The sequence below is a fragment of the Triplophysa dalaica genome, chromosome 3 (assembly GCF_015846415.1).
Source record: "Triplophysa dalaica isolate WHDGS20190420 chromosome 3, ASM1584641v1, whole genome shotgun sequence".
Classification (NCBI taxonomy): Eukaryota; Metazoa; Chordata; class Actinopteri; order Cypriniformes; family Nemacheilidae; genus Triplophysa; species Triplophysa dalaica.
In genome coordinates, this window is record NC_079544.1 from 10,009,781 (window position 1) to 10,036,961 (window position 27,181).

The 27,181-nt window shown below is 39.4% G+C and overlaps 1 protein-coding gene across 1 annotated transcript in view; it reads left to right on the forward strand.

The window, feature by feature from the left end:
* The window catches only part of rreb1b (ras responsive element binding protein 1b), a 37,109-nt gene that overhangs the window by 4,545 nt on the left and 5,383 nt on the right, over positions 1-27,181 (forward strand). Inside the window, 10 exon segments of the mRNA XM_056743253.1 lie at positions 10,597-10,685; positions 16,158-16,268; positions 16,367-16,593; positions 19,670-19,759; positions 19,872-20,035; positions 23,754-23,880; positions 24,078-24,220; positions 24,351-24,540; positions 24,639-25,566; positions 25,569-27,143. Coding sequence (XP_056599231.1) covers positions 10,682-10,685; positions 16,158-16,268; positions 16,367-16,593; positions 19,670-19,759; positions 19,872-20,035; positions 23,754-23,880; positions 24,078-24,220; positions 24,351-24,540; positions 24,639-25,566; positions 25,569-27,143 — 3,559 coding nt within the window. The 5' untranslated portion in view covers positions 10,597-10,681.

The window sequence follows — 27,181 nt, forward strand, 5'->3', positions numbered from 1 at the left end:
CATGTCATGGCAAATGATCACAAGATCTTACTGAATCATCGCCATCGTGTTGATTTCGTCAGCCCGTTGAAAAACATCTTTGAACAGGTTCTGCAATCACGGCTAGCTGAAAGATGCTAACAGTTGGTTGTTATCATCTGATAGGATTAAGTTGATTCAGGCATTTCTCTAGCAGCCTCTCCCACAATGCCCTGAGGCGGTGTAGACAATGGACCAAAAATGGCGCCTATTCAGGATGAGAAACCAGGCCGCTCCCCGTCTTTTGCAGCTTTCGAAACATAAGGCAGACAGTGTTTTCACCGAGAATATTCCTGCCCACCATTCTAGCCCTCACTAATGTCTCCTAATCCACGCTTGCTACAGTAACAGCTTTGTCCATATGCCTGACATGGTCATTGTTTAATACTTCAAACAACATTTGTTTTTTAAAAGTTGTTAACACTGATTTAGGTTCATATCCACACTCACTGTAGAAGTTTGCATGAGTCGGTGTTTATTCCTATATAGGGCAGTCAAATGATTAATCGTGTCCAGTTTAAATAATATATGTTTGCGCATTAATTTAGTATTTATAATTACGCTTGTACACATGCATATATTTAAGAAAAATATTAAAAAGAATAAATGTTGATCCATCAGTCAGTTTAATTCTATAAAGGGCAGTCAAACGATTAATCGTGATTAATCACGTCCAATATAAAAGTTTGTGTTTACATAATTCGTCTGCTTGGATAAAAGCGTCTGCCAAATGAGTAAATGTAATAAATGTCGTGGCACTATGCATATTCATTTTGTATTTAAATTTAGAGGTGCACCGATTGACCGGCCAAAGACCAGAATCGGCCAATTCAAGCCGATCTTCCGTTGCGCAGGCAATAACGTGACACCCGTCAGTAAACTCAAAGCTGCAAGTAAACATGTTAACGTGCGTGCGCACAGCCTGTCTTTCACGGCTCGTATATACTTGCATGTGGGTCCACGGTACCGCGAGCCTCTGCTGTCTGACACACATCTCTCATATACACTGACTGCACAAGCGCACATCATGTACTTTAGAGACGATAATGTGCACTGTAGTTGATCTCTTGTTGCTGATATGTATGCTAAAAGTGATGCTAAACTCTGACTCATGCTAAACTCTTGTTGAAGTCATTCACTCGGTGTAATACAAACGTAAGTTCCACTCAACCTGATAACTTGTCTTACATTAAAACTATGGTAATTTCACTTGACATTCAACACAACTTCTACTTGTTTTCAAAATCCCAAAAAATAAATAAATCATCCCATATATGTGATTATCTGATTCAGTTCTTTACTAACACAAGAAATGTAGTCATACATATTAAATATATACATATATATATATATATAACCCACTTCTTTTATTACTACAAACCAAAGATAAAGGCAATTTATTTTACATTTTAGAAAATAAAGCAATGTTAGTTTCAGGAACAGCAACAGACAAAGTACTATTTTATTCATAGGCTTGTAATCTTAGACTTTTGTGAGATGAGTACAAAAGAGAAAGGGGTCAGTTAAGTGACATTTGTTTGGTTATATTTATTATTTCTTATTCTTTTCAGTCACAGAGTTCTTCAATTCAACAACTTCAAGAGTTGTTTAGGTGAGAGAAGATCCTGTAATTTAATGAAGCTTTGAGAACTGCATTTGGGGAAATTATAATGTTCAATAATTTGTCTTGGGAAAATAAAATGAGTTATTATGAAGAAATGTGCATTTGAAGAGAAGTAAGTATGGTTTTATATGTACTGTCAATTATAGTTTGTGGATAGAAAATTGGAATCGGCTAAAATCGCAATCGGCAGGTTTTACTTGTAATAAAATCGGAAACCGGAATCGGCCAAGAAAATTGCAATCGATGCATCTCTATTTATAATTACATACATACACATGCATATATTTAAGAAAAATATAAAAATGAATAAGGGTTGATACATTATTTTAATTAATACTAAATATAAATAAATGCATCTAAATATTTCCTAAATATGTTTTGTATTTATAAATAAAAAATTATTATGCACAGTGCACAGACGTATATTATTTAAACACAAACATTTATTCTGGATGCGATTAATCGTTTCACAGCCCTTTTTCTATAGTACTTCACAATGCACATTTCAAGCAGATTGACAAAATAATCTTGCAATATTAATTACACTTAAAGCTTCTTTTAAAAATATGAACCCTAAAATATGTTTAGCAGGCTTTCGACTGTCGGGCCTCGGGCTTCTGTGAGGCCAAAATTAAGTTGGGTCTCCACTGTTAGTCCTGTAGCACGGCAGCGCTGCTCTAAAACCCCGCCCTAAAACAAACCTCTCCGCACGTCACGCAATCCCGCCTATTCAAGCAGGAAGAAGGAAGTTTAGTCTGACAAGAGAGAAGCTGGATAGACAATCGAGTCATTAAAAAACAAACATGACGGAGAAAACAGAGGAGACTGTTTGTTAATTTATTTTAATGTCCGCTTGGTGAAAGACCAGGCGGCAAAATAAGGCCCCGTAAGTGACTGTGGAAACGCGACTGGCCCTAGCACGCACTAACATGCCCGCTTCTGGCTCGATAGTGGAAAGGCGGCTTTTGTAGACCCCAGTGAGACAGTCAAAGGCAATTTCCACAAGGAACGAGAAACTCCATATACAGTTTAGTAGTGAGAAGAAGAATCTCCCTAACTTCGAGGAGTAGTTTATGGTGTAGGAAGGGTTTCTTTAGAAATAAATCATATTTGTATAACTGAACAATACTCTGTGCTCTTTAAGGAATAGAGCATTTGATGTATAAAATACATGTATAAAAAAATGTATAAAACACTGCTGCAACTACTCTGTCTACAAATTAAAATGGATTGCTTTCAAACATGATCATGTACTTGATCAGTCCTATAACTTCATTCAAATGTTTGAAACATGAAAAAAAAACTTTGGATCTTGATGTTTCGCTAATTGAATAAAATAATTTGCAAAAGAGTTTTAGTGGAGGATCGAAGAGGAAAGTATTCCTGAGGGAACAGGATTGAGAAAACAAAACATGGAACAAGGCAAAGGTCACTCTTTTGTGGACTGGTTCATCTCAGGGTTGCAGTAAATATTAACTTGCTTATCACAGAGTTTGTTCTTCTGGTCTGCTAGCATATGACAAAGAGATTGTTCTCAAAATGAGCATTAATGTGTTATTTTAATCTCATGATAATATTTTTTAATCTTGATGATAAATTTTGATTATCAAACACAGATTTATGATTTGATACAATGTTGCAATCAACATTCAAATTCCTGTCATAAAAATACGGGTTTAGTGTGGGACTCTTTCTCTCTTTACAAGTTGCTAAACATGGTAAAATCAAGACCACCTGCTCTGCAGTGCCCTCCATCGCCAAGCTCAGTACGTGTGTGCAGGTTTTCTTTGTTTCATAAAATGTGGTCCTTGTGTTTATTAATTTATCCGTACAAAGCTAATTCACCCCAGTCATTGTGTTTCACATACTTGTTATGAAATCAACACAACTTTTAAAACATGCATGTTACTTCACAAATGTTGGGATACGTCAGAATCAAATATCCAATCAGTACTGTATGTCCCAGTTGGGCGAACTAGATAAAGTGCATGTATATGAATATGTATAAACTGACTTATTCAATAACACAAAATGCTGAAGAGAATGCTGCAGTGTTGTTATTTCTGTCACCATCTTGAATAGGAAATGCCATGACGGAGGATTTCTGACTATGAATCAGTGTGTTCACAAAGGCAATATGCATAAGATTATGAGGCGGACCACAGCTAAAGAAAGATTCCCATACTACACACGTATACATATAGAGTTTGTCCTCTTAAAATAACTTCAATGTAAACATTTAGGGGTGTACACTATGTTTAGAGACTTCCAAACCACTCGTGTAAGGTCTTGTGCATGCATCACTTATGCCTATTAGTTTTACTAGGTAGCACTGTAAAAGTAACGCTCTGCTTACGATTAAAAAACATTAACAGTGTTTAGGGATTTTATTGTACATACAACATGTAATAGAATTTACATCATTTAATGTAAATAAAAAAAGTTAGGTCAGTGAAAAGTACAACTTTTTTGTGTTGGGAGTTTGCTTTTCTCAACTATAGACTTATTTCAAAACGTATTTCGAAAACGTGGGAAGAAACATGCAATAGATACGTCTACCATCGAGTGTCTGTGACATGAAAAAAAAAAAACATTGTTAGATTGGCTGTGTTTGCGCGAATGAAACCCGCTTATGGCAGTTTAAACAGTCACTAATATGTGATGGTACGCCATAAGTGGTCAAGTAAAACAGCTAGTGTGACATGCATCATATGCTTATATTGTCACAATTAAGTTCACAAATCGTTTTAATAATCGTTTGTAAACTAACGGTACTGTTTGTGAACTAACAGCTCTGTTTAGCGTGTTGACAAAATGTTTATATACTTTCCTTCTTGTAAGTCGCTTTGGATAAAAGCGTCTGCTAAATTAATAAATGTAAATGTAATGACTCCAGGTTGATAGTCCAAACCATTGCAGTCTGTCAATCTTTCCGGTTTTCTTCCCACCTCGCTTTCGATTTCAACATGGCGTCGGCATGAAATCAGTCTATAGCTTTTGACAAGCGTCATGTACTTGACAAACAACCTCTGGCTGTTTCCAGCAGTTACTTGCTTATATACTGAATGCCGCCTGACTGCTCAAACACTATTGGTTGTTAGAGGACCGGTCCCTTGAGGAGGGGTGGGGCTTAAGAGGCTGGCAGTGAGAACCGGGCAGGGCTCTGAATGGATCAACTGAGGGGACTCAGTGAATGGTGGTTTCTATGGCGACCAGTGGTCAGTGATGTAGCCCTGTACTTTGATCAGGGTCCCCCTCAGGAGATGGCCGCAACAGTTACAGTGTTAAAATTGTTAGAGAGAAAGAAATTACTCCTACACCTGCTGTCAGCTTCAACACATTCTGCAGATGAAAGACCATGTTTAGTTTATTATTAAGCATATTTGACTCCGGAGTAGCTTTGACATTGTGCTGCTCGTTTTGTGTGCGTGCGTGTACTCATACATGCATGCATGCGCGCGTTCAGAGCCGCAAGGGTGGGCGCGTTGAATAGACAAAGTCTGTGTCTGATGATAAGGACTGTGAAAAAACTCAGTTGAAGGTGGGTGGAGAAGGACATAGGACCCCAGCAAGATTGGATGGGTGGATATAACTGCCAAATGTGTCTACATGTATACACAAACATACTTGCTGTTTGACTGAAACTTAGTATTTCCCTTTTTTTCATTAAAACATTTCATAAATCATAACTAGTCACACTTTATGTTTGTCTGTGGGTTTTGTAAATATGTAGCCAATTAAAACTTATCCATTGAAAAGAGCTTGTCAACTTTGAAAGAAAAGTAGTGTTTTATTAATTTCTTGTGAAGTAGCAACTCTGGAGATACAAGATTTCAGTCTGACCGTAATGATATGTTCTTTTAAAAATAGAACAAATTTGTAAATGTAAATATATAAAGAGATCAAAAGCAGAAGGAACTGGCTTACATTCGTACACCATGATGCACCGCAGCAGAGACAGTGAGCAGAGAGCGCAAACATGCTTAGCACTGCCAAATCCACTTTTTGACCTACTTCAGCTAACTGGGAATACACTGTATTGTCTGGTCCGAGACAGTGGCTGTCTGTGAGGCCTTAAACCTCAAGTCCGTGAATGTGCTTCACCAGAAGATTCCAGTGCCAAAGTGAAGTCCTTTAAGATGGTTTTGGTGCAAGAGGATGAGACTGAGAGGGATCGTGGAGTTGGGGGTGCTAGTGGGTTGTGAAATAATGACCAGAAGCGTACGCTTGAGTAAATCTGCACTGGGGTTTAGTTTTAAATAGCTTGGAATGCACAGTTCTGGAAATGGGTGGTAGTTCAGAGTGCTTGGCGCTATAGACTTTAGTCATTTATATGTAATATTGTGTTTCTGTAGAATTGCACATGAGTCATTGGGATAAAGCAGTATTGAAAATATCTCAATAAAATATTTCACCAATAAAAAAGCAATATGGCCAATTGGTCGGTATACTGTATTTTTTATATATATTGTACTTCATTTTCGGTGTTAATCCAATTGATTTGTCCAGTCTATTTGATTTGACAAGATTGTAAGTTATCTCAACTTTTAGGAATCAGTACCACTAAACAAAAAAATGGAAAGAGAATGGAACTTAAAAAGATGAGTTGAGATGTTTTATGGTGTATGAGACTGATATAATGCAGATGTATTTTGGCCACTATTGACTATCAAAGTTGGAAAAATGACCATGGCAGTCAAAAGGGCCCCAAAAATGTTTGCTTTCCTACATTCTTCATAATATATTATTTTGTGTACATCAGAACAATATTTTTTTCCTACTGTGGTAGTCAATGGTGGCCAAGAACTGTTCGGTTACAAGCATTCTTCAAAATATATTCTCTGTGTTCATAAAAAAAATCTGATTTGGAACAACTTAATAAAGACAACTAGTGATGCACCGAAATTTTGGCTGGTGAAAATTTTCGGCCGAAAAGGGCATTATCGGTTTCGGCTGACAGAAAAAAATATATTCTGAATTAGAAGCCGAAATATTCGCCGCCCGCACCTCTCCCTTCAGTGCTCATGCTCACTCTAGCTGTTATCAAAGGACGATCATGTAAGCGTGCCATAACAAAGGCTGAAACTAAAAAACATAACAAGAACAGCTCAACCTGATGTTCCAAATATGGTAAGAAGCGTTACATTTCTGTCACACGCTTGAGGTATTCGACCAATCACTATGCACTGGTTAACTGGCCAATCATAGCACACCTCGCTTTTCAGAGTGATGAGCTTTGTAAAAAATCTGCATGTTTCAGAGGGGCTGGGCAAAGAAGAGATACAAACATGCATGGTATGTGGAAAATACAGCGATTTTGAACCTTAAATAGTATATACACATTCCATTACATCTTAAACAACGATAGTATTAGTTTTAGCCGAGTCATTTGACCCCTTTAAAATTATTCTGCACCATATAACTCTAAAAAAAAAGGTGCTATATGCCACTAAAAGTTCTTTGCTACTAATCATAGGGGAACCACTTTTATATAGCACCTCGGTCACCCCAGAGAACCTCTGAAGAAGCACTGAAGCACCAAGATATGGTGCTATAAAGCATGATTACGAGCCAAGAATCACTTTTAGTGCTATACAGCACTGTGTTTTTTAGAGTGTATACTTCTTGTATTAGCAAGCGCTGCTGAGTTTGACTATAACTTGCCTGCTTTTATGCATATGATAATTCCAGAATAATAATACAATGTTTAGATGATTGGTAAAAAAAAAATATGATTGTGTGGCAATGACCAAGGAAAAATTATATATTTTGTATTGTTTTAATATATGCTCTCTTTTTATTTTTGTGGTTCCAGTGTGTGTAATTAATACAGTTAAATGAAAACTATTTAAAAAAGTTTTTTAAAATAATTTTGGTTATATGTTTTCGGCTGAGTACTTCCTAAATTTTCGGTATTGGCCCACAATTTTCCTTTCGGTGCACCACTAAAGACAACTAAATAAAGACAGAATTTTTATTTTTGGGTAAACTGTTCCTTTAACTGTGGAAAGTTAAATAAATACATAATTAATATTTTCACATTTATTGATTATTGATAATCAATAAAAATTTATCGACACATTAAAATGTGAATGATGATTGGTCATTTTACTGTGTGTCAGATACTGGCTTTATTTCTGAGAGGCATTTCTTAAGGAACAAAGCGCTTCTGCGCTATATGATGAACATAAAGATTTATCATCCGATGCTGATAATGAATAAATTCCAAATATCAAAATATTGGTCTATATACTATTGCCTACTCCTCACTGGCTTGTTTTCATATTTGCAGAGTAATAAACGTGGCGTCTTCGCTGGCTATCTTCTGTGTTGTAGTGTGTGTCTCAGCAGCTGTGTGTGACAGGCAGTCAGGGTCTCCTCACAGTATATGCACAGTGTGTCTGTTCCTAAAAGAGAAATTGTTATTCATGAAGCTGCTTTAATATCTTAAAATAATCAAATGTTTTTAGACACTTGGTTTTCGTCCAATGCAGCTCATGCAACAAGCACTGCGAGCATCAAAATAAGATGCAGTTTTTTTGGGTTGAGGTTACCTCATGCGTTGTGCTTGAGTTTCTTGCTTCGTTGCCTGAAACAAAATGGTTGCTGTATGCAGTTGAAGCCAAAGGTCGTGTCAGGGCCACCTGTTTGCAGTGACAGCTGAGTGCTGCTTTGCCAAAGGCCTCGTGTGCTCCCCCCTCCCCTGTTAACCCCTTATGGGCATTCCAATCAGGCGCATTGAGGACATCTCTTGATTTGTCTCGGCGTTTCACAGCTCTCTCACCTGCTTACCGAAATCTAGCTGAAACTAGTTTAAGGTGGTAGCTGTGTTTTGAAACATGGTAGCTGGTTTCAAGCTGGTTATTTACTGGTCCAAGCTGGTCTAATAGCTCCGTTTCCAACAGCTGTTACTTCAGCTGGCAGGCCACCTGATGAAACATCTTAGATTATTTAGAAACCAGCTACCATGAACTAAAACATAGCATCACTATTTGTTAGTTGGTCATAGCAGGATTTTTTTTCCTTTTACCTATTTTACCAATAAAATAACTCTTCAATAAGGGGGAACGTACATAAATTCATCCCATGTTTTTATATGACCCCGTTATTTGATATTTGTCATCGTGACCTCATCTGGTTCTGTTTTTGCGTTACTCAACTTAACTGTAGACCACTGAAACACACATCACAGTCAACGCATGTTTCAGTCTTCTTGAAAGGGAAGTGTGGTGGAAATAAAGAGCTGTTCTCAAAAGAGATGGTGCTCAGATTTGTGTACAGGTATGTGGATGAGAAGAGAAATAAGGTGTAACTCCGAGACAAGAGCTGAGTCGCAGAACCAGTTTCGCCAGAAATCTTCTCTGGGTGGCTCATCTCGCGAGGAATCCTCCTCCCGGTTTCTCCTCTGGCTTCGTAGTCCCCATCCCCAGCAAGTTCCTACCATTCTCACACCTCCCCCACTCAACATAAACACACATGCTGAAACCGATACAGGAACGAGTGTAGCGTACGGAGTGTAGAGCCAGCAGAACGCGATAGCCCTGTGAGCCAACACCTGCCCACAATCCAACACTTGCCTGTGCCTATCATCACACAAGGATGCAGGAGCTTTATGACACCCTCATGCACACTTTTTCTGTCATGAAGTCCTTCTTAAAGGGATAGTTCACCCAAAAGTAAAAACGGATCCATTTAAATTCTGAAAAATAACATGTAAATGCGTCATTTTATTGCGAAACACAAAACAAGATATTTTTTTAAATCACTCCATGGTTTTGTCCATATAATGGAAGTCAATGAGGGATGTTGTTTGGTTACTAACATTTTCCAAATATCTTCTTTTGTGTACTGAAGAAGTAAAAAAGTTTAAAAAATTTAACATGACAAGTGAGTGATTACATGAGAAAAAAAAATCCATTTTAGTTTTGATCCCTTTAAGACCTTTAATACCTCTGAAGTGTTTGCACCAAGCTGTAACACAGTCATTTTGGATAAATTAAGTTGGGAAATGGCACGAGCCAGAAGCGAAAACTGCATCGTCCATATGAGCACCGTCACACAATATCACAATATTTAGCCTCTATGCTGACAAAAATATTCACTCCAGCTTGTTTTGTGCGCATCATGACAACCCAAACCCCAGCCCCATAAGATCATCCACCTCTCCATCTTGTCACTACCTTTTCATCCTCTTCTGTCTTTCTTTTGTCCGTGCTTCTTTAAATAGCCGCTTTTGTGATATGGTGTTGTAAAAGCGGTAGCAATGCTCAATACAGATGCCTGTAGCATTGGCTCCTGCGTTCACCAGAGAGGAAACTTGGCAGTGCATCTGACTTTGTGTTATGTGATGGCAGCGAGTTTCAGTTTACCAGCTGAACAAGAGGCCCGAGGCTGAATCTCTCCTGTTACCTCTACACTACAGAGAGAGCGCATCTGAAATGATGTCAGTCTTTCTCATGTGGCATTCTCAGGTCACCGTCTCTTAAGCCTAATTTATGCTTCCGCATCGAACCTACGGAGAGCCGCGTACCCTAGGCCGTAGCCTGACACGCATCTCTCCAAAAATGTAACGACGCGTCAACTCAACATGGAACGCAAGCGCTGTGATTGGTCCGTTTGAACCCCTCCCTCAGGTCTAAAAACTCTGCGGTAGAGCGTTTTCTCAAGCGCATTTCCGAATGAATTATCGAAGTAAATTATTTGTGCTTCTGTATTTAACATCTCAAATCTGCAACAAAAGAACAACGCAGAAGTAAAAATCGGACATTACTTTACAGCTCCTCGCGGGGAAACTGGCTCTATATCCATGAGGTTCTTGTCACAAGTCAGTTTTAAATAAGGGAAACACCTTATTTCATTTTTTTGTTCTCAGCGACCCAACTCCTTAATGCTTTATATATTATTTAGTTTGTTGGAAATGTAATGTACACCTTGTATCTTCTCTTATTTTTTAGTATGAGCAGAGGTCGCTGTCCCTTGTCCATTACCCGTGACCCTGTGCCTTCGTGACCCAGTGACGTGTTCAGCCTAGACCTTAAAATGGGTAAATATACCAAAGACACCTGACACTACTGACTGTGTGTGTGTACTGACATGCATCATTGTGTGGGGACGTAATGTGTGTGGAACATTTTTCAGGTCCCCATGAGGGAAAACAGCTTATAAATCATACAGTATGATATTTATTGACAATCAATAAATGGAGAAAGGTTTGTTTTGATAATTAGGCTTAGGTGTTGGAGTAGGGGATAGAATACATCATTGGAAGTCTATTGAATGTGTCCATAAAATATGGAAACCAGTATGTGTGTGTGAGTTTGCAGGCATGGGTGTTTCGTTCAGATGTCAGGCATATGACATAACCCCTTATTTATTAACATATAAACTAATTTCTAATGACACACTTTTATCCAAGGTGACTTAAAGTGCAATCAAGCATTTCTTTAATCAGTATGTTATATCTGGGAATTAAACCTATGACCTTGGTATTGTAAGCACTATCAGGAACTGATGTTTTCCACCCACTTTCTGTTGTCTTTATACAGCCTTGTAGGACATGAATATTTTTTGAGTCTTCCACATACATTCAGTTATTTTTGTCCATGAGGTTAAAGCATCTGAATGTGTTCATTATATCATTTTAATCTATTGGCGGCCCTTTATATTTTAAAGGTTAAACTATGAACCTTCTTGGTTTATAGTTTTATTGAAAGAATTGTAAAGTATTTCCAGATATCTCCTAATGGGGCACACGGACCCCCAGTCAAAACACTCTTAGTTGTGTAGTTTGATAGAGATGCCTGACTACCAGGACATCTGTGTGGATAATCAGGAGGTGTTGTTCAACTCAGTGTGAGGTGTGTCAGTTCCTGTGTTCGTGTGTGTGTATGTGTGTGTGGTGGTAACTGCATTCCAGGCCACTCCCACATCTGCTCAGTTCTCAGCTCTCTGTAGGTAAACAGAGCTCTGTCTTTCTCAAGAATCAAATCATGTTAGTATTTACATAATAAACATGAACATTAATAAAAATTAGTGGTGGGCATAGATTAATTTTTTTAATCTAGATTAATCTAGATTAATTCCAAGATTAATCTAGATTAATCTAGATTAAAATGGCTCATTTGAATTCTGCCGAAGGCATTCAGAATATGTGTGCTACCCAAATAATGACTAAAAGTAAGTCTTTGAGAACGGGTTTCTCAAGCCAGGTGGCGCATTAGACCAGGGGCTCATCTCCTGTTTCCAAAATGCATCACAAACTGCTTGAGAAAGCTGTTCTACTATGATAATTGGTGATGAAAATTAAATTATGTTCAATAAGATGTACTTGTGTTTACTTCCGCATTAGCTAAGGGATGATTTGCGTTTAGGTGGTACTTGAGACTGGAAGAGCTCCTACAGTACATTTACATTTAGTCATTTAGCAGACGCTTTTATCCAAAGCGACTTACAAAGAGTGAGGGAGCAACAAGCGATATGTCATACAGGAGCCATAATACATTAGATCTCAATACAAAGTTACTGGTTTCAACTAAAGCTAGACCACTACCTGTTGAGAGAAAGTGTTTTTTTAAACCAATTCCGCATTGCACAAGGTGCAAACAACCTTAGTCTTGTCGATGTTTCTATTGGGAAGCTTCTTAAAAATTAATATTCCCTGAAGCAAACCCGGCGGCTTCATAGCTGCATCCATGTTAGCACGTCACGTTTGATGCGGTAATTTCACAGTAACGTTATGTTGTGTTCAGACCAAATGCGAATGGCGTGTCAAGCGCGAGTGATTTATATGTTAATGCAAAGAGCCAATAGACCTACTTGCGGCGCGAATCGCGCGAATGAAGCCCTGATTATGAGATGATGAGGCGGCTTCTGCTTCCGCGAATGACGCGAATCACGCGAGTTGAAAAATCTCGTTCTCGCCCCGTACAGTGCAGTTAAGCTGGTATACATCCGCGCTAAAATATCAAGGTGAAAGTCATCATAGCTTGCGTAGTATAGACCCAGCTCCCAACACAACTTTGAGAATAGATTAACGGCAACATTTTTTTTACCGCGCGATAATAGTCTCACTGCGTTAACGGTGTTAACGCCGTTAACGGCCCACCACTAATAAAAATACATCAGAGGGATTTAGAATACACCTTACGGATGACACAAATTGCTCAAATTTAACAAACCAATAAAAGAAAGATCAAAAGACATAAAATGTCAGAATGTCTGCTCTGAATTAACATGAGGATCACAATGCAGGTTCATTCTCTTAATTGTATATATAATTTTATAAAACTACTTCATTTGAATTGAGCACATCTGGGTCACATGACCTCCGTAACACACATCCCATTGGTTTTAGGCGAAACTACATGTAAATTCTGTCAAAAGCAGTGATAGACAACCACTCTTCATACGATTCAAACACTGTTTGGAAAGGATTAATTTTCTCAATGTTAAGTCACTTTGCGTGAAAGTGCCTGCAAAATGCATACAGTACATGTTAAGGTCAACGATTGTTTCAGCCGTTTCTAGTCTCTGAGAAATATTAAAAGAAACATCGGAGTTGAAACCGAGCTCCAAAAAATGATTTTTTTTCATCATTTACTCATCCTCTAGTCATTTCAAACCTGTATGACTTTTTTTCATTTGCAGAACACAAAAGAAGATATTTCGAAAAATGTTCGTAAATGAACAGCACTGGCCCCATTCACTTCTATTGTATATAGACACAAAACCAATGCAAGAGAATGGGTATTGCCGTTGTGCGGTTACCAACATTCTTGTAAATATCTTCCTTTGTTTTAATGCAAAGAATTAAAATGACAAGAGGCTGAGTACATGATGAGATTGATTTATATTTTTTGGGTGAAGTATCCCTTTAAAGTTTCTGCGTATGAAACTGAGCATCTCTATTTCAATGTCAAATAGTGCAGTCGATTTAAAGGCAGATTTATTGCAATGAAGCCAAAAGAAAGAGAAACGGGTTGTGTGAAGAGCGGTGGAATGTGAGCTAGTGAGATGGAGGATGGCCTGCAAGATGGAGGATAATCGTAGGCTCAAGGAAGAACAGAGGAGCGCTGGACTTGAAGAGGAAAGCTAGAGGAAGCCAAGGAGAAGAATGGCCCAGCATTCCCTAAACCTTCGCCGCCACCACACCAAACAGGAAATGCACAAGCTCCCTGCTTTCTCTATAGTGCAGCGGAGAGGGGAGGGGTCAGACTTTCCATTACACTAAGCAAAGAGGAACAAAACTGTCTTAACATTCAGAATGAAAGCAGAAGTGGACTGTGTCAGCATCCATTGGGATTCATGGATGCTAAACTATGAGTATTGTATGACATTTCGTTAAAGAAGTTCAGATTTTGCTTCACCTTAATATGCGAGGTTGTTATTGGGAGTGATGGTCATGGGCAGATGGACTCACGGTTATCCAGTGTTATCTCTTCGCATTAGGAGGGAGAGTCTATATAAGCCTCACATTCGCATTAAATTAGACACTTTTATGGCTTCAAGATGTCATAGGTCATATGCTTCTCTGGACAGCGTCCATCACTGCATCAGCTCTCCTTTTTCTATCTGTAAATCACAGTTGGTAATCCTCCAGTTTGATTGTACAATGACTGTACAGCAACCATTGATCAAATGTATATATATAGATATAGATTTACATTAGAAGGAGAGACCAAGCTATATTTGGAGCATATTGCTTATGATAATGTTTTTAATAGCATCGTATCCCCTAACACCCCTCCATATGTTGTTATTAGCCCCAGTGGATTTTCATTTCCTGATCCTCTTAATGTGTCTGGGAATGATTGGTTAATAACATATCTCATGAACGAATCGTTTGATGATAGAAACATTTATCTCTCTCCGGCCCCACTGTGTATTCTTATGGAAATAAGGACAGGCAGTTGAAGACCATTCTGTCCTAAGTTTTCCAACCGGTGGAAGTACATGAACAGTGGTTGGGATGGTGGGAGTTAGGAGGGGGATTTCCTACCCTTCCCCCTCTGTAGGAGAGGAGATCACACCCTGCGACGGCACATGCACACACACACACCACGGGAGGACCGCACGGTTGGAGGGAGAGAGAGGAAGAGGGTGTACAGCAAGACTTTGGTTGTCGACACAAAAGTGTTACAAAATCTACAAGGGTATGTTTTCAAGACCTGAGAAACTTGAGTAGAAAATGCACGCAGAAGAAAACTGCACCACAATTTGTTACCTTTTGGGGGCAAGAAAGTGACAATATAATGACAAAAACAATAATGACACTGTCGTCTCTATAGACAATAATATAAAGAAACGTTATGTGGCCCAAACTTAACTTCCTGTAAAGAATTAACAACTGTTGGGTAGTTTTAATTTAATACAGTTATTACACAATCAAATGTTGAAATTGATTAAATATGAAATACAGATAAACAAACATAGACCGGAAGTTAACTTTGGGTCAGGCGGTGTGTCCGAGATAATGTCTATTAATCAATTTTATTAAATATATTAGTTATATTAGCATATTGTGACAAACACCCACAAGCAGAACAGTTATGATTTTTACAAATAGATAAAAAATCAAAATACATAATAAAATAAAGATTACAATCTCGTTAAAAACAATAAAAACCGATAACAACCCTGGTGCACAGCAGATAACAGTCGACCTCTTAAAAAACACTTCCTGCTCCCTCTCCCTCACACACACATGCACACATTTGTCTCTCCAGCCACTCAGACTTCAGAAGTTTCTCTCTCTGTGTGAACATGCACGTCTCTCTTCCTGTTCTCACTCTCTCCACTTCTCTCAAGTTTCTCGTTTTTTTCCTCCATCTCTGCCTGGCTCCCATCTCAGCCCTCTGCTGGTCTCACTTATATGCCGATCTTCTCCCACCCACCACCCCCCCACTGGGATGGGCCTCTCTTGCTGTAGTATCACACTCCTCCAGCTGCCTTAAACTGTCCACAGCGGCTCACAGACAACACTATACATGCTTGACTTCAGATGCTGTTGAAAGAGCGTTGCTTTCTTTTTTTACATACAATACTCATTTCATTCAGAATTTATGTTTTATCAATTGTAAACTTGAAAAGACATTTCACACAGATTTTTGTGCTTGGTCTTTTTTATGTCAAAAAGCTGAGCGTTTTACTTTTTGAAACTGTGTGTTTGATCCTGGAACATGAACATTTTTCAACAAGCACATGTGCTAAAAGAGGAAGTTGACCAATAAAGTTGTTCCTGAAATGTGACTGAAGCAAACTAGAGCCTTTGCAGGGATCTCGCGCGCCATCAGCGTTTATGTGCAATTTGCGGCTTGCCTAAGAGACCACAAGATGATAAGACACAAAAAATCCTTATTCATTTTTCCACCTGGACAGTTCACATGAAATGATGGAATTTGTCATGATACATAACCGATGTAACCGTGATGTAGTATTTGAGTTTTTGTTGTGATGTTATGATTTAATGCATTCCCTCAAAACTGCAGCGTTAGTAATGACCTTTCTCGGTTCTTAGAAATCGAGCACACCTCCACGCAAGAGTGTGTCAACAACGGCGTTGTTGATGTGAATGAAGAAGAGCCTGCGAAGAATCAGTCCTCCACACAGATAGCAGAATCTGCCGAAGGTAAAATATCACAATGACTCCTCCAGTGCTTACATAACAAACTGCAATGCTTTGAATGATTAATAATTGTGTAATTGTGTTATCTACCGAAAATGTAGCGGGGGAAGCAAACAGTGATGGAATGGACAAGCAATCACATGAAGATGAGGCAGAAGAAGAAGAAGGCGGAGTTAGAACAGAGGAGGAACTGACCTCCATCAACTCCATGATGAGTACTGTGATGAATGTGGGCCAGATTAATGGAGTCGACGCCGACTCCACCAAGGCATCTTCCAAAATAACAAGCAAAACGCTCACAGTCAGTCGTACAGGGAGAAGAAATCAGGTATAGCAGTTGCTGGATACGCTCTGAATAAATGCATATCAGTATTTTGCACTTTAGAGTCGCACAATTTTTGGGTGCTAGAGTGATTCAGTTTGGAACCTGAATTGGTATTTATCTTAGATTTTAAAGGCAAAATAAGTAAGATTTGTGCAGTAAAATGTCCCAAAAAACACGATCACAGTTGATGTATTTTGTTTACTTGTGTACATACATTATCCCAATTGCTTCCAACAATATTTGAATCTAGAAAGATTTGTATCTTTATTTAGTGTAACATCCATCCTCATTGCTTTTTCATCAGTTTCATGCATCGTTCCTTCACAGCCTCATCAAGCTACATCTTTGTCATTATTTTAAGTATGCAACCTTCTTGCAGCAAAAATTTCATACTGTGCCTTTAAAGGCCTCATTTGCTCCCATGCACACAAGAAATGCAACTCAAATATGAAGATATGCAAATGCGTAGCAAACTTTTCAATGTTTGTTTGTTTGTTTTGTCTATTTTGACCAATCACAAAGGCATATTAAGAGCAAAAAAGTGTATTAGGCCTCTTAACAGCATAAAGTATATACAAATTAAGTCATAATTATCACGCCGGTAGCTGACTTAAATCACGGTTTGGTGAATGTTTCCGAAATTCACTTCAAGTGCTCTGTCCTTTAAATTCAACACATGGTGGGCTTGCTTTCGAGTAAAATTCACCAGATCAGATTCCTGTTGTAAGTACAGCTGTAGTGTTTTGCATCGGTTGGGTCGTCGGTCAGATTGGCAATGACACGAGCTGCGTTAAATGACTGGCAACAAATGGTCCTTGCACTTTCTCAATCCCCCCTTTGTCAGAGCCAATGAATGTAGTATGCCTTCAGTTAAAGTGTGACATTTCACTCAAACACGTCTCTGTGGAGAAAACAGGTGTCTCGTCTCCGAACCCCCTCCTGTCTCCCCTCCTGACTATGTTTCCATATGCTGACACTGATCTCTGCAGTGCTGCCCTACTGCAAAACGATCTGAATTAGTGATGCTCTCCTCCAGCCAGCGCTGCTGTTGTCATCTGTGGAAACAGATGCGGAGAACACTTGTTACACCGTGTGACGATAGAGCACAACCGTTCATGCATCTCTGACACATACCGTCTTCACGAGACAGCGTGTTTCTCCTTGTGTTGATCTCTCTCATAGGGGGACGAACAAACTTCTCAGTGGGGGGTTTGGGTTCATGCTGAGCAACATGTGTTGAGGTCTTGGGATAGAAAATGTTTGTAGGATTTGTGCTTTTTTTAGTATTGAGTTGTTTTTGGGTATCAAGGCCTGTGATGAAGTGTAGTAGTTAACTATTAGCTCCAGAGTCAACACATGAAGAAATCTGCACAGAGTGTCTCCTCTTTACCTAGAAACTCAAGGGGCTGTTTTAAATTGCAGTGCTTTTGCATTTACCTGTTTTTTATATTTTTAACCTTAACATCTTCCCGTTATTACAGAACCATAGGGGTTTTTACAACATGTTAAGATATTTGCTATACGTTGTTTATCTTTATTGTGTGTGTTCAAGCATTCAGACTGCAAGCTAAGTTTTTGCTTTTGGTTAGTTAATAACTATGCAGGTTAGTAGATTAACAAAGTTTGTTAATTTATACTTGGTTATCCAGGCTTCTGTAGTGTCCTGCCTACTCTTATGAAACAAAACTATTTCGGAAAATACTGAAAAATATAATGCAATAAATTAAATAATACAGTTACATAGGGGTGTGCGATATGACGATATTAGATTTCGAACGATTAAAATGACTGCACGATCCACTTTTTCGGGAAAATCGTTAAATCGTCCTATATAGTAGTGTTCTATAGAATTCGTCAACATACTTGCGATAGATTGCGCCATGTAAACAAGCTCGTATACGTTGCTTGTGAATTCAGTAAGTTTAAGTGACGCGGTCAGTGAAGATGGAGGGAAACACGGAGGACTTGGTCCCTAAAAAAATTCTACATCAGTAATATTGAAATGGTTTGGGTTTTCCCAACTGACACGGCCCAAACAACAGTTATTTGCAAATGTGGCAATGATAAGATTCGAGCGTCGTAAAGGCAACACAACGAACCTTTTTAACCACCTCAAAATAAAGGGACTGAAAGAGTATGCCGACAGTCAAATTATAAAGGGATCCCACGCGAGTAAATCAGGTACAACCAAGCATACGGAAACTAAAAGGCTTAAACAACAACTTTAGCGAAAGAACCATTTGAGAAAGGAACTCCGTATCCGTATGACAGAATGAACGAGCGCTGGAAAGATGTCACTGACGCGGTCGCATTTTACCTGGACAAAGACATGATTCCCATAAAGACTGTGGAAAATGAGGGCTTTAAAAAACTGCTCAAAGTCGTAGATCCACGTTACGAAATACCCAGCCAAAAATATTTATCCTCCATGCCCATTCCACAGCTTTACTCCGAGTGCCGCAACAAGATGAAAAACAAAATTCAAAATGTAAAGTTTTTTGCTAACAGCTGATTTATGGTCTTGCACTTGCATTAAATATTAACTTGATTAAAATATTCTTCAAAATATAAATGGTAAAGAGTATATTTTTATATGGGGACTTAGTTTGGCTGTATTGAAGCCCCTTTAATCTGCAAAATAGTCTTAAAACCAACTTGAAGAAGAACCGCGATAAAATCCTGAATCGTGATCTATCTGGAAAAAAATTGTGATTTGAATTTTTTTCTAGATCGCCCACCCCTACAGTTACATTTACCAAGTGCTTGTTTGTCAATTAAAGTGATAGTTCACCCCAAAATGAAAATTCTGTCATCATTTACTCCCTTGTCATTTCAAACCTGTATGACTTTCTTCTGCAGAACCCAAAAGAAGATGTTTTGAAGACAGTTGGTAATAAAACAGCGCCGGCACCCATTCACTTCTATTCTTTGAACACAAACCAATGCAAGTTAATGGGTGCTGGTTAACAATATTCTTCAAAATATATATTTTGTATGTTCTGCATAAGATAGAAAGTCATTATGGGTTTGAAGAATTTTTAGGATCTCTCTGAAATGACTTCTTGTATGTGTGTCACAGGAAGTCAAGGAAGATCGCTCAAGCTTCATTTGCCCCCTGTGCAACAAAAACTGCGGGACACTGCACCAACTCACTATGCATATCAGACAGGTATTTGTTTCTACACACTTGCACTCAACTATAGACATTATACATGAGCATAAACATGGAGATTTATCACAAAATTATTGAGATGATTTATTTGCATTTTTTTCCCCTCCAGCATAATACAGACAGTGGAGGCACAGATCACTCTTGCAGTATCTGTGGAAAGGCTCTTAGCTCGGCCAGTTCTCTGGACCGTCACATGCTGGTTCACAGTGGAGAGAGGCCATACAATTGTGTGGTATGTCACCAGACCTTCACCACCAATGGAAACATGCACAGGTGAATACTCAGATATGCATTCATTTTCATTCAATTCGATCATTTTTACGCGTCATTATCTTATGTGTAAGTATAAGCTTGTGTGATTTCTTAGGATTAAACAAAGAGAACTATTCTACTTCCTGTTTATTCCTGTTACTGTTAAATAAGACATTGCCTTGAAATAGAAACTAAAGGGATAGTTCACACCAAAATAAATATTACTCATCCTTATTTTGTTCAAAATCGGTGTATGAGTCTTTCTTCTATTGAATACAAACGAATATATTTTGTGAAATGTCTTTTAATGTGTCTACAATGGAAATCAACGAATGCTTGGTTACCAACATTCTTCAAAATATCTTCTTTTGTCTTCTTTAAAGAAAAAAGGTCATACAGGTTTGGAATGACAAGGTGATGAGAAATAATTCATTTTGGGGTGAACTATACGTTTAATTTTGGATGTGGGTGCTTTGAATGAAATGTCAAAGCACACACATGTGCAGTTTATTCTAAACCCTTGCTTTGGGTGGATAGGCAAGATTAGCACTTACACTACGGGCCCTACCTTGCACCCAGCGCAATTGACTTTGTACACCGACGCATGTGTCATTCCTATTTTGCACCAGCGCAAAGCGCGCTTTTCCCTCCACAGAAGCACGTCGCTAAACTAGTGAATGAACTTGCGCTCCCTGGGCGGTTCAGCGCATAAAAGGAGGCGTGTTCCGGCGCAAACAATCCCTGGTGCTATTTTGCTGTTCCATTAAACCATTGTGCCACTGACCAGAAAAAACCTAGTCTAAAGTCAGTGGCGCGTTGCGCGTTGTTCATTATGCTATTTTAAGGGCGCATGCTTGACCATAATGTATAGCGTGCACAACGCGCATACACTTTGCTCATGTAATCTACACAGATGCAACAGTTATTTTTGCAAATGATAAATTGTTACACTAAAAACATATTAACACATGAGATGACGGAAATCATTGTGGTGTGCCACGAAGATGTGAAAAAATAGGCATAAATCTAGCTTACAAATTATTCAGGGCTAATTGTAGTAATCAAGGATCAGACCTGTTTGCCCAATAGTGGCAAGACATATATGTATATAAGGAAATCTGACAAATTGGTTTGTCCGTCAAGAACCAGGAAAAAAAATCGACTGAAAGACTGAAAAAAAAAAAGACTGTGAAATCACCTTTACCATAATGTAAGTACATTAAAAACCTTAGTCTTCAACTTACCAGTTAAGTTGAGCGTGCTCATATTTTTGCGCCTGGTAAATACGCCATAATAATAGCAATCGATAATGGAACTTGCGCACCTGCTTTTAAAGGGAATTTTGGATGACGCTCTGATTGGTTTATTTCACGTTACGCCCAAACCACACCTATGAATAATGAAGCTACTTCAGACCAACCCATTTTAGATTTGCGCCGGGCGCAAGAGCCATTTATCCCGCCGGGAAAATAGCAACAGCGCCGAGACCTGCCCACAAAGTTACTTGCGCTTCGCGCTTTGACACTTGCGTTTCAGATCGCTAAAATAGGGCCCTACAAATGCAATGTGAACACATGATTTCCCAGCTGCGTTAGCGGGCGTATGTTCATGAAACAGGTTGGCCTGCACTGAAGCAGAAGTTTGAGAGATCAAAGTATATCCTGCACATGCGATGTGAGAACCCTGTTTCTTAAGGGTGACTGGCATTGATAGCTGCAATAGCTTCTCTCTTTTGTCACCTATATATGTATTCTGAAAAGACGCATGCATTTCTTTCATGTGTCTTTGTGGATGGGATTTTTATGTGACTGAGCTCTTTCTGTTTATGTTGATGGGATGTGCATAGAGGGCCTCCTTGTGCAGTTGAGACATGCAGGCATTCCAGATGGGGGTGGAAGAAGTTTGTGTCAGTTAGAGAGAGGGAAAAAAAGATACAGGAAGAGGAGCTAAATATGTTTTGGATGGTACACTAAAATTACACAGTTTTGCTAACAATATTGTGTCTTGCATCACATAACATAAAAAACACATCCTTGACATCTACAACATTAGATCATGTTGTTGAGCCGTTTTAGCCACATTGCTATCTGGCACTATTGATAAGGCACTACACGAGGCAAAATTTAGTCTGGAGTCTTGCATCAACAAGCACTTTCAAACACAGAACCACAACGTGATTAAGTTGCATGTGACAAGAAATGGCAAGAGTTGGAATGCACGATTAACATTATTACGCGGAGTATGTGAGGCTAGAGTCGTGGGATGGAAAGGGATTCAGGCCGTCAGGGTAAGGTCCACATGTGGGTGGTCATCACTCTGCTTCTCTGCTATTAATATCTTTGGCTGCAGAATGTAAAACAAGATTCTTACCGCTGGGTCTGCTGACATTTATCCTCCCTTTCCAGTCAAGTATATATACTCGATGATCACAAACACAACACTATATTACTATATATTTCATTTGGTAGATTATTGATATACTACACTGTATCGACATAATAAGTTTTAGTCTTCTGTTAAAAACACTCTGCTGCACAGAAGCATCAGAGGCCTAGTTTCTGGTCGAACCTGAAAGGTGGGTTAGCTTCAGTGAAGTGTAGGAGGGTGGGGGGTGCACACGTTCCAGCATGTCGTAATGTGATTCTCAGCACTGTGCCTTCACATACTACCTTTGACCTCTCAGAGAGAAAGCATTTACTGCTCGTATAATTGCATCTGACCAGCCCAGTGACCTCTGTGTATGCAACACTTCATTATTATTGAAGTATACAAGTTACCATCACATCAGCACGAAAACAAAGAACATTTAACATTTAAAAAGTATTAATTGTTTTGACAGGCACACACTAAAAACACATTTTTTTAATTTGAAGTGTGCTTTAAGTAGTTATAGAAATAAAGTATGGATTCAGTCTACCTTTCATGTACTAGTCAAAAATATGAATAAAATTACAATGAAGTGCACTTGACGAAGACTGTCCAAGCATCCTATTTTTGGCCGATACTTGTACTATTGTACTTTTAACCATATCTTGATGAATAGATGAAGTTTTCTAAGTATACTTGGCTTTTAGTTGTATTAACTCTTTTGAGTGAGTGATCTATTAAATTCCACTACTTTTTTAACTACTTTTATTTGTGGTTTATTAAGAGTATAATTCAAAGTATTTTAAACAAGTATACATATAATTTCACTTGTAGTATAGCTGGAATAAAAAAAGAAAACATAGTTGTGTCCTCAAAGTTAGGTACATGTTTTTCATGTTTTTTTTATGTTATGATCTAAAATGTGTTGATTTAGTACCAAGTAGGGCTAAAATAATACACTCAAGTATTCTACTTGTACATTGATATTAGTGTACTTACCGCACAAGGGATACTTAAAATGTACTTAAACCTTACTTAAGTACACTAAATTAAAATGAAGTCACTGCCAGCATTCACTGGGAAAAAAGGATGTTGTTCATTGGTTACCCTTCCATGTATAGGACAATAGAAGTCACTTTACTGACAATTATTGTCGTTGTGGGGTTTTTTTGTGCAAGTCAGTTAATTTACCAGATTAATGGAATAAACATTTAGTGTACAAATCTTGTTTTCTAATATAATTATTTTATTCTTGATGCTGGTCAGCTGCTTTTATAGCACAGCATCAGTAGATTGTTATAAACCAAGAGTTTGCACAATTTATGTAAAACTGTATATAATTAATTCAATGATATGCTGTTTATGTCTGCAGGCACATGAAAATCCATGAAAAGGATGCAAGTAGTTTTCCTGCCCAACTGAACAAGCGCCGTCGTCTCTCTAAGAGAAAGAGTGTGGAGGAAGAGGGAGAGCAGGCTGATGAGCCGTCAAACAAAAAGGTACAACTCCACCCCTGTAATAGTATGGAAATGAATATATATATATTTTTATTTTTAAATAAATAAAAAACAATTTTTCATTTAAAATAAACTTGGCGTTAGGTTATTGCGTAAGTTTTTTCTATTATTACACTGTGCTAAGCCTATGCCATAACATGCTGTGCTTTGTTGTATGTCGCCAAATTGCCCATATTTAGATGATGTTGATCCAAAAGGCTGAAGATCTTGGTTCTGTCAAGAGTGAAGAAGAGCTCCTCAATTGCCCCATCTGCTTTAAGACGTTCATCTGTAAATATGATCTGGAAAGTCATATGGAGACACATCCTGACACTACACTCAGGTGGGTGGACATAATCCTGTAGGCTTGATCTTTATATTGTGTCAGCACATCGTAGTAAAATATGTTTATACGTATTATATTTCATCGTTATGTTAGGACAAGGTTTTAAGACTCTTTCTTCTAATTGTAGGTGTAACATTTGTTGCATTAGTTTTCGGACACACCGTGGTCTCATTCGGCATAATTCCACCGTACATAAGCAGCTCCCCACAGACCCGTCTGGACGACCCTTTATTCAGAGTAACCCCTCTATCCCTCTGGGTTTTGGTGACTTGGCTTTTATTGACTTTAGCTGTCACAAGTTTCCCCAAATTGCACAGGTGAGAAATTTCAAATGAGAAATGAAAAAGAATAGATTTATTCTTGGCCTAGAAGGTGACTTGAAGTTCAACCTTGATTTGTTCTTGAATTTATCCAGGTCTGGTGCGAGACCAACTTGCGCCGATGTGCTAGCAAGTTCCACAAATTTGTTTGTGACGTCTGCAACAAAGCCTTTCCGCTTCAGCAGTCCCTAGATATTCACAAATCCTCACACAAAAACATCACAGACACCAACACTGAACCTCAGGAACCAAATGCAGTGAATGTTACGGATGCACCCTCAGTCAACTCCCATTCCATGAAGGTCAATGAACCAGTTGATATTTCTAATTCAGATGGGAAGAATGGTTTCATGGAAAGGCTGGGACTCCAACACTCCTCTCTGGTCAAGCCAGAGAGGACCGAAGAGCAGATCCAGCAAGAGATTATAGACAGCATCCACTTCATTCGCGTTGAGGCGCCTTCAATGAATCTACCTCAAGAATCCAGCAGCAGCAGTCTCGGCCTTTCGCTTATGGAACCCGTCTCTCTTCAAGGCATGAACAAAAACGCTGCTCTCAGCCTCTTGTCGCTACAACCCCTACACGGTGTTGTCAGCGGCAGTATGCTTGTCCCAATAAGCGGTCAAACGGCGGTGGAGCTTGCAGACATCGAACAAATCCTTAAGATTGCTGCATCGGTGCCTCAACAGATATCTTTGTCTCTGGTCCCCACAGTTCAGAGAAGTCCTCTACAGGTGGACCCCAAACAGATTGCATCTCTGAAACCCAAGCCCTTAATCACACCTCGATCCAGCATGGGCACCTCAACGCCCCCTCCGCCTATAATGAGTGCCCAACAGGCCTCATCTGGCAACATCAGTCCTAGCCTTCCACCCCAGACGGGCCAGCAGCAGAGAAGTGCCAGACAATCTTCGGCATCTTCCTCGACCTCATCCTCTCCAACAAACTGGGAAGCTAGTCAGATGACTTCAGATATTATCTCGTACAACGTTGCGACTGGAAAGATCAAGCAAGAAGAGTTTGATAGAAAGGAGCTAAGAGCTCAGAGCAAAAAGACACCAGGACAGAGTACCCATGTGGGTTCTGTAAGGAGGTGTTTTCTTTCTCAGGGGGTCTCCAGGCTCACATGCGCCATCATTTGGGAGCGTCACCGTATCAGTGCAACACTTGTAGCTATGCAGCTCCCGACAAAGCAACGCTGATTCGCCATATGAGAACGCACAGTGGCGAGCGGCCGTACGTCTGTCGCATCTGTCACTACCCTTTCACTGTGAAGGCAAACTGCGAGCGCCATTTGCGCAGGAAACACATGAAGAACACACGTAAGGAGATCGAGAAAAACATTGAATATGTAACCACCTCGTCTAGCGCCAGCAGTGTGTTCGGGGGTCCTACGCCAGACCTCCTTGATGCATCCGGTGCTACTGCCACATCTTGTCGCTATTGCGGGGAGGACCTTAAGAACTACCGAGCCCTTCAGATTCACCTGCGAACGCACAATGGATGTCAGCGAAAGCCTTTCGAATGTCGCCAGTGTGGTGCAGCGTTCCTCGCTAAGAGAAATTGCATTCTTCATTTGCTCAAGCAACACCCGGAGGTTCCGGAAAGGGAGATTGAAGAACACATCAAAAGTCTTTTACCTGTTAGTGGAGATGTCACCATTCAGACCAACCATGGTATTCTATCCCCAAATGGGTTGGTCAACAGCACTGTTCTTCCTGCTAACCAGGACCAGCCTTTGGATTTCTCTAGCAAACCTCAAAAAGTAAACATATTGACTGCGTATCCAGTGCTTGATGAGTGCTCGATAGAGCCCATGGATCTCTCTTTACCGAAAGATCCAGAGAAGAAAAAAACAAAGACAGAGCTTGCTCACAGCACGTCCCTGAATCATCATCATCAAGAGGTTAAAAAAGAACAATACTCGCCAAAAAACGAAAATATTTCTGGAATTCTGCCGCTGTCCATTTCTAGTCTGGCCCCAGCTTTATCAAGTGACCTAACCAAACCTGTAACTCGCCTGAAGCCACTGCTACCAAAACCATCCAGTACTTCAGAAATGCCTCCGCTAGCCTCCATCGCTCAGATTATCTCCTCTGTATCTGCTACCCCAGTGCTGATTGAAACGGATGCCAGTGCAATGGAATTTAATAGCGTAATGGAAAAAAGGCCTCCCTTAAGCACCGTCAATCCAGATTCCACTCAAAAGGTCTCTTCTCCGGATACTTCAAAGAGGAAATGCAAAAAGAGACCATTTCACGAAGAGATCTGTGATTTGAAGCTGGCGTCCGGCGTTGGCATTGATCTGGAGTCAAGTGGAGAGTTTCCCAGTGTGGAGAAGATGCTGGCCACTACTGATTCCAATAAGTTTAGCAACTATCTGCAATCCAATCAGATGGAGCCTGTGAAGAAGGAGAAGCAGCAGCATGCCATCAGTGAAGAGATGATGGAAGGAAAGGAGGAAAAGCCAAAGAAACCTCCTCAAAGTAAAGGAAAGAAGAACGCATATTCTAATTCAGTGCAGAAAATGACGTGCCAGTACTGTCCACGTCTGTTTCCATGGGCCAGCTCATTACAAAGGCATATGTTAACACACACAGGTGAGGCGCTTTAATTATAATTCATACAATATGACTAT